Source organism: Engystomops pustulosus, chromosome 9 (genome assembly GCF_040894005.1).
Source record: "Engystomops pustulosus chromosome 9, aEngPut4.maternal, whole genome shotgun sequence".
Taxonomy (NCBI): domain Eukaryota; kingdom Metazoa; phylum Chordata; class Amphibia; order Anura; family Leptodactylidae; genus Engystomops; species Engystomops pustulosus.
In genome coordinates this window covers 108,104,915-108,113,580 of record NC_092419.1, presented here as the reverse complement: position 1 = coordinate 108,113,580, position 8,666 = coordinate 108,104,915, and the positions used below count along the sequence as shown (strand labels likewise).

The window sequence follows — 8,666 nt, the reverse complement described above, 5'->3', positions numbered from 1 at the left end:
GCTGTGCTCTGTGCTCTCTGCAGCTGGTGTTATGTACTGTCCCTGGAGAGATGTGTAATCAGACCTCACACTGCTGTGCTCTGTGCTCTCTGCAGCCAGTGTTATGTATTGTCCCTGGAGAGATGTGTAATCATACCTCACACTGCTGTGCTCTGTGCTCTCTGCAGCCAGTGTTATGTATTGTCCCTGGAGAGATGTGTAATCAGACCTCACACTGCTGTGCTCTGTGCTCTCTGCAGCCAGTGTTATGCATTGTCCCTGGACAGATGTGTAATCATACCTCACACTGCTGTGCTCTGTGCTCTCTGCAGCCAGTGTTATGTATTGTCCGTGGAGAGATGTGTAATCATACCTCACACTGCTGTGCTCTGTGCTCTCTGCAGCCAGTGTTATGTATTGTCCCTGGAGAGATGTGATATCAGACCTCACACTGCTGTGCTCTGTGCTTTCTGCAGCCAGTGTTATGTACTGTCCCTGGAGAGATGTGTAATCAGACCTCACACTGCTGTGCTCTGTGCTCTCTGCAGCCAGCGTTATGTATTGTCCCTGGAGAGATGTGTAATCAGACCTCTCACTGCTGTGCTCTGTTCTCTCTGCAGCCAGTGTTATGTATTGTCCCTGGAGAGATGTGTAATCAGACCTCACACTGCTGTGCTCTGTGCTCTCTGCAGCCAGTGTTATGTATTGTCCCTGGAGAGATGTGTAATCAGACCTCACACTGCTGTGCTCTGTGCTCTCTGCAGCCAGTGTTATGTATTGTCCCTGGAGAGATGTGTAATCAGACCTCACACTGCTGTTCTCTGTGCTCTCTGCAGCCAGTGTTATGTATTGTCCCTGGAGAGATGTGTAATCAGACCTCACACTGTTGTGCTCTGTGCTCTCTGCAGCCAGTGTTATGTAATGTTCCTGGAGAGATGTGTAATCAGACCTCACACTGCTGTGCTCTGTGCTCTCTGCAGCCAGTGTTATGTATTGTCCCTGGAGAGATGTGTAATCAGACCTCACACTGCTGTGCTCTGTGCTCTCTGCAGCCAGTGTTATGTACTGTCCCTGGAGAGATGTGTAATCAGACCTCACACTGCTGTGCTCTGTGCTCTCTGCAGCCAGCGTTATGTATTGTCCCTGGAGAGATGTGTAATCAGACCTCTCACTGCTGTGCTCTGTTCTCTCTGCAGCCAGTGTTATGTATTGTCCCTGGAGAGATGTGTAATCAGACCTCACACTGCTGTGCTCTGTGCTCTCTGCAGCCAGTGTTATGTATTGTCCCTGGAGAGATGTGTAATCAGACCTCACACTGCTGTGCTCTGTGCTCTCTGCAGCCAGTGTTATGTATTGTCCCTGGAGAGATGTGTAATCAGACCTCACACTGCTGTGCTCTGTGCTCTCTGCAGCCAGTGTTATGTAATGTCCCTGGAGAGATGTGTAATCAGACCTCACACTGCTGTGCTCTGTGCTCTCTGCAGCGAGTGTTATGTATTGTCCCTGGAGATATGGGTAATCAGACCTCACACTGCTGTGCTCTGTGCTCTCTGCAGCCAGTGTTATGTATTGTCCCTGGAGAGATGTGTAATCAGACCTCACACTGCTGTGCTCTGTGCTCTCTGCAGCCAGTGTTATGTACTGTCCCTGGAGAGATGTGTAATCAGACCTCACACTGCTGTGCTCTGTGCTCTCTGCAGCCAGCGTTATGTATTGTCCCTGGAGAGATGTGTAATCAGACCTCTCACTGCTGTGCTCTGTTCTCTCTGCAGCCAGTGTTATGTATTGTCCCTGGAGAGATGTGTAATCAGACCTCACACTGCTGTGCTCTGTGCTCTCTGCAGCCAGTGTTATGTATTGTCCCTGGAGAGATGTGTAATCAGACCTCACACTGCTGTGCTCTGTGCTCTCTGCAGCCAGTGTTATGTATTGTCCCTGGAGAGATGTGTAATCAGACCTCACACTGCTGTTCTCTGTGCTCTCTGCAGCCAGTGTTATGTATTGTCCCTGGAGAGATGTGTAATCAGACCTCACACTGTTGTGCTCTGTGCTCTCTGCAGCCAGTGTTATGTAATGTCCCTGGAGAGATGTGTAATCAGACCTCACACTGCTGTGCTCTGTGCTCTCTGCAGCCAGTGTTATGTATTGTCCCTGGAGAGATGTGTAATCAGACCTCACACTGCTGTGCTCTGTGCTCTCTGCAGCCAGTGTTATGTACTGTCCCTGGAGAGATGTGTAATCAGACCTCACACTGCTGTGCTCTGTGCTCTCTGCAGCCAGCGTTATGTATTGTCCCTGGAGAGATGTGTAATCAGACCTCTCACTGCTGTGCTCTGTTCTCTCTGCAGCCAGTGTTATGTATTGTCCCTGGAGAGATGTGTAATCAGACCTCACACTGCTGTGCTCTGTGCTCTCTGCAGCCAGTGTTATGTATTGTCCCTGGAGAGATGTGTAATCAGACCTCACACTGCTGTTCTCTGTGCTCTCTGCAGCCAGTGTTATGTATTGTCCCTGGAGAGATGTGTAATCAGACCTCACACTGCTGTGCTCTGTGCTCTCTGCAGCCAGTGTTATGTATTGTCCCTGGAGAGATGTGTAATCAGACCTCACACTGCTGTGCTCTGTGCTCTCTGCAGCCAGTGTTATGTATTGTCCCTGGAGAGATGTGTAATCAGACCTCACACTGCTGTTCTCTGTGCTCTCTGCAGCCAGTGTTATGTATTGTCCCTGGAGAGATGTGTAATCAGACCTCACACTGTTGTGCTCTGTGCTCTCTGCAGCCAGTGTTATGTAATGTCCCTGGAGAGATGTGTAATCAGACCTCACACTGCTGTGCTCTGTGCTCTCTGCAGCCAGTGTTATGTATTGTCCCTGGAGAGATGTGTAATCAGACCTCACACTGCTGTGCTCTGTGCTCTCTGCAGCCAGTGTTATGTACTGTCCCTGGAGAGATGTGTAATCAGACCTCACACTGCTGTGCTCTGTGCTCTCTGCAGCCAGCGTTATGTATTGTCCCTGGAGAGATGTGTAATCAGACCTCTCACTGCTGTGCTCTGTTCTCTCTGCAGCCAGTGTTATGTATTGTCCCTGGAGAGATGTGTAATCAGACCTCACACTGCTGTGCTCTGTGCTCTCTGCAGCCAGTGTTATGTATTGTCCCTGGAGAGATGTGTAATCAGACCTCACACTGCTGTTCTCTGTGCTCTCTGCAGCCAGTGTTATGTATTGTCCCTGGAGAGATGTGTAATCAGACCTCACACTGCTGTGCTCTGTGCTCTCTGCAGCCAGTGTTATGTAATGTCCCTGGAGAGATGTGTAATCAGACCTCACACTGCTGTGCTCTGTGCTCTCTGTAGCGAGTGTTATGTATTGTCCCTGGAGATATGTGTAATCAGACCTCACACTGCTGTGCTCTGTGCTCTCTGCAGCCAGTGTTATGTATTGTCCCTGGAGAGATGTGTAATCAGACCTCACACTGCTGTGCTCTGTGCTCTCTGCAGCCAGTGTTATGTATTATCCCTGGAGAGATGTGTAATCAGGCCTCACACTGCTGTGCTCTGTGCTCTCTGCAGCCAGTGTTATGTATTGTCCCTGGAGAGATGTGTAATCAGACCTCACACTGCTGTGCTCTGTGCTCTCTGCAGCCAGTGTTATGTATTATCCCTGGAGAGATGTGTAATCAGACCTCACACTGCTGTGCTCTGTGCTCTCTGCAGCCAGTGTTATGTAATGTCCCTGGAGAGATGTGTAATCAGACCTCACACTGCTGTGCTCTGTGCTCTCTGCAGCCAGTGTTATGTATTGTCCCTGGAGAGATGTGTAATCAGACCTCACACTGCTGTGCTCTGTGCTCTCTGCAGCCAGTGTTATGTACTGTCCCTGGAGAGATGTGTAATCAGACCTCACACTGCTGTGCTCTGTGCTCTCTGCAGCCAGCGTTATGTATTGTCCCTGGAGAGATGTGTAATCAGACCTCTCACTGCTGTGCTCTGTTCTCTCTGCAGCCAGTGTTATGTATTGTCCCTGGAGAGATGTGTAATCAGACCTCACACTGCTGTGCTCTGTGCTCTCTGCAGCCAGTGTTATGTATTGTCCCTGGAGAGATGTGTAATCAGACCTCACACTGCTGTTCTCTGTGCTCTCTGCAGCCAGTGTTATGTATTGTCCCTGGAGAGATGTGTAATCAGACCTCACACTGCTGTGCTCTGTGCTCTCTGCAGCCAGTGTTATGTAATGTCCCTGGAGAGATGTGTAATCAGACCTCACACTGCTGTGCTCTGTGCTCTCTGTAGCGAGTGTTATGTATTGTCCCTGGAGATATGTGTAATCAGACCTCACACTGCTGTGCTCTGTGCTCTCTGCAGCCAGTGTTATGTATTGTCCCTGGAGAGATGTGTAATCAGACCTCACACTGCTGTGCTCTGTGCTCTCTGCAGCCAGTGTTATGTATTATCCCTGGAGAGATGTGCAATCAGGCCTCACACTGCTGTGCTCTGTGCTCTCTGCAGCCAGTGTTATGTATTGTCCCTGGAGAGATGTGTAATCAGACCTCACACTGCTATGCTCTGTGCTCTCTGCAGCCAGTGTTATGTATTGTCCCTGGAGAGATGTGTAATCAGACCTCACACTGCTGTGCTCTGTGCTCTCTGCAGCCAGTGTTATGTATTATCCCTGGAGAGATGTGTAATCAGACCTCACACTGCTGTGCTCTGTGCTCTCTGCAGCCAGTGTTATGTATTGTCCCTGGAGAGATGTGTAATCAGACCTCACACTGCTGTGCTCTGTGCTCTCTGCAACCAGAGTTATGTAACGTACCTTTGTGTATGTTGTTAGTAGCAGCTGGACTGTGAATTACACATACATATTTCAGGATTTTCAAGTTCTTCCATAATAATTTATAATAATCTTTAATATTTTCTTACACAGGATGGCGCCACCTGGTGTCCATAGTGAACACACGCTCAGTCACCCTCCCCACAGCTGCTATGTAAGGCTTTGGTTGTGGGTCATCAGTCCTAGACATATTTCATATACCCTAAGAATTTTAGTGGTTAGAGTAGACTGTAGGTGGCGCTCTAATACTGTTACGGTTTATTCCTGGTGATACAGAACATTCAAAGTTCTAGAAATGTAAGCTGTCACAGTGCTGGGCATTACTCTGCTACCAGTAGAATACCAGCTGTGCATTATGAGGTTCTGCAGCAGCTGAGGTGTGTGCTATAAGGTTTTATAGCAACTAATGCATGTAGGTTCTGCAGCAGATGTGGTGTGTATCATGAGGTTTCAAAGCAGCTAGGCGGTGTGTGATGAGGTTCTGCAGCAGCTAAGGTGTGTATCATGAGCTTCTGCAGCACCTGAGGTATGTATCATGAGGTTCTGAAGCAGCTGAGGTATGCATGATGAGGTTCTGCAGCAGCTGAAATGTTTATTATGAGCTTGTGCAGCAGCTGAGGTTTGTATGATGAGGTTTTGAAGTAGCTGAGGTGTGTATGATGAGGTTCTGCAGCAGCTGAGGTGTGTATGATGAGGTTCTGCAGCAGCTGATGTGTGTATGATGAGGTTCTGCAGCAGCTGATGTGTGTATTGTGATGTTCTGCAGCAGCTGAGGTGTGTATTATGAGGTTCTGTAGCAGCTGAGGTGTGTATTATGAGGTTCTGCAGCAGCTGAGGTGTGTATTATTATGTTCTGCAGCAGCTGAGGTGTGTATGATGAGGTTCTGCAGTAGCTGAGGTGTGTATGATGGGGTTCCGCAGCAGTTAGGTGTGTATGATGGGGCTCCGCAGAAGTTAGGTGTGTATGATGAGGTTCTGCAGCAGCTGAAATATCTATTATGAGGTTCTGCAGCAGCTGAGGTGTGCATAATGAGGTTTTGCAGCAGCTGTGGTGTATAGTATGATGCTCTGTAGGAGCCCAGACGTGTCCATTGATGGTAGGCTATCAGGCTGGTATCTGCACGATTGGCACAGGGAGCACACGAGCGCCGTCATGTCACCGGAACACAATTGGTACAAATCTGACAAACACAAAGTTTTGTGGTAAGGAAGGAGAAGGAGGAGGAGGAGGAGGGGGGCACCCGAGACCAAAAGCAGAAGGAACCAGGTCTGAGGACACCGCGCAGTCACCTCATCCCTGAGACACCTGCCTACAATCTCTACTGCCCAGGACCCAACCCTCCAGAGAGGCGACGACCCTACAGACCCCGGGCAGACACTGAGACAACCCTCATCCTACAGCTCAGACTCTACAGACCTCATTATACTCATCACTGCGTGGATCAGGACCCCAACATCTGAACATCAAGGTAGGTAGAAGCTTCATTGAGGGGTGAAGACGCTAACACTCTCCGGTCAATGAATTATAAAACCTATAAATGTTACAAATATTTGGGAACTATTGGTCTACGTCACCATGGGTGGTCCCACTGCTTGGTAGAAGATGAAGTCCCCTACGATGGACCTCCGAGGAGATGGACAACCACTTCTCATGCACTTGGCAGGACATGAGTAAGGTGGATCGTGCTCTAGATGACCAGACAAGACCTTCCATTACTTGGCACCTGTTCATTTATGGGGAACCACAGTCCAAGAAGAGACACTAGGTCAATGGCTGTTTTCAGTAAGTCTGACGGGGAAAGTCCTGCTGATGGGTCTCTGATTCTCAAGGTCTGGAATGTTCCCAATTTCTTCATAATTTTATGAGTTGTCTATAACGAAGATATCCTTCACTTCCTCAGGTGCGATGGCTGCAGCCAGGACCCTCAGGCAAGGGTCAAAACTAGGAGGCATCTTAGCCTTGGCTATGTTCACCTGGAAACTCCGATTTGTCCTACTCTACGACTCCGAAGGAAGCTCACACTCCACCAAAAACATGACCACCATATTGATTTGGCAATGGCCTTTCAACAAGCCCATGGACCTTTCAGGAGATGTTTGTCTCGACCTCTACAACATCAAGAACTGTAGTTTGACGGATGACAGGAGCATGTTCATCCATAGCGAGGTGGTCATCTTCCACCACATGGAGATGGATAGCACAGGTTACCAGATGCCTACAGGACATAGACCTTCTCAGCAGATGTGGGTTTGGGCCAATCTAGAATCTCCTTCCAATGCTAAAGGGCTTTGGAAATGGAAAAACACCTTCAACTGGACATTGACTTATCGAGAGGATTCCGATATCTTTGTGCCCTATGGAAAAATGGTTCCCAACTTGACCATGCCATTGAATGACACCGAGAAGACTGGTCTTGTCTCCTGGGTGATCAGTAACCACCAAGAGACTCAAGACAGGGTGACATTTTACAAGGAGTTTTCTTCATACCTCAAGGTTGACGTCTATGGTAAAGCCAGTAGGAAACCCTTATGTTCCTCATGTCTTCTCCCAACAATGTCCAAATACCTCTTCTACCTGGCGCTGGAGAACTCTATCCATAAGGACTACATAACAGAGAAACTGTGGAGGAACGCCCTACTCAGCGGTGCAGTCCCTATAGTCCTGGGTCCAACACGAGAGAACTACGAGAGGTTCATTCCTTCTGACTCCTTCATCCACATATCAGACTTTCCATCAACCAAACATCTGGCAGAATTTATAAGGAAACTTACCCCACAACGCTACAAAAAGTTCTTTCAATGGAGGCAAAAATATGGTGTCAAAGTCTACACTGACTGGAGGGAACGCTTCTGCATGATCTGCCACAAGTACCCAAGTCTACCAAAGAAAAAAGTATACACAGATCTAGAGGGGTGGTTCAGAAGAGAAAGAGGGGAGCAGTCCTAAAACATAAAGGGGCTATAATACTGCCCCCTATGTACAGGAATATAACTACTTTAATACTGCCCTCTATGTACAAGAATATAACTACTATAATACTGCCCCCTATGTACAAGAATATAACTACTATAATACTGCCCCCTATGTACAAGAATATAACTACTATAATACTGCCCCCTATGTACAAGAATATAACTACTATAATACTGCCCCCTATGTACAGGAATATAACTACTATAATACTGCCCCCTATGTACAGGAATATAACTACTATAATACTGCCCCCTATGTACAGGAATATAACTACTATAATACTGCCCCCTATGTACAAGAATATAACTACTATAATACTGCCCCCTATGTACAAGAATATAACTACTATAATACTGCTCTATGTACAAGAATATAAGTACTATAATACTGCCCCTATGTACAAGAATATAACTACTATAATACTGCCCCCTATGTACAGGAATATAACTACTATAATACTTCCCCCTATGTACAAGAATATAACTACTATAATACTGCCCCCTATGTACAGGAATATAACTACTATAATACTGCCTCCTATGTACAGGAATATAACTACTATAATACTGCCCCCTATGTACAGGAATATAACTACTATAATACTGCCCCCTATGTACAAGAATATAACTACTATAATACTGCCCCCTATGTACAGGAATATAACTACTATAATACTGTCCCCTATGTACAAGAATATAACTACTATAATACTGCCCCCTATGTACAAGAATATAACTACTATAATACTGCCCCCTATGTACAGGAATATAACTACTATAACACTGCCCCCTATGTACAGGAATATAACTACTATAATACTGCCCACTATGTACAAGAATATAACTACTATAATACTGCCCCCTATGTACAGGAATATAAC

General features: G+C 47.1%; 1 protein-coding gene across 1 annotated transcript; it reads left to right on the top strand.

The window, feature by feature from the left end:
- The first annotated feature begins 6,107 nt into the window (after positions 1 to 6,107).
- FUT7 (fucosyltransferase 7) lies at positions 6,108 to 7,887 on the top strand. The gene is made up of 2 exons (XM_072124117.1): positions 6,108 to 6,281; positions 6,714 to 7,887. The coding sequence occupies exon 2, from the start codon at positions 6,719 to 6,721 to the stop codon at positions 7,757 to 7,759; it is 1,041 nt and encodes a 346-aa protein (XP_071980218.1). The 5' UTR covers positions 6,108 to 6,281; positions 6,714 to 6,718; the 3' UTR covers positions 7,760 to 7,887.
- The last annotated feature ends 779 nt before the right edge of the window (positions 7,888 to 8,666 follow it).

Coding starts and splice junctions, on each gene's coding strand:
- FUT7 (XM_072124117.1), top strand. CDS start 6,719: ATGGCTGCAGCCAGGACCCTCAGGCAAGGGTCAAAACTAGGAGGCATC.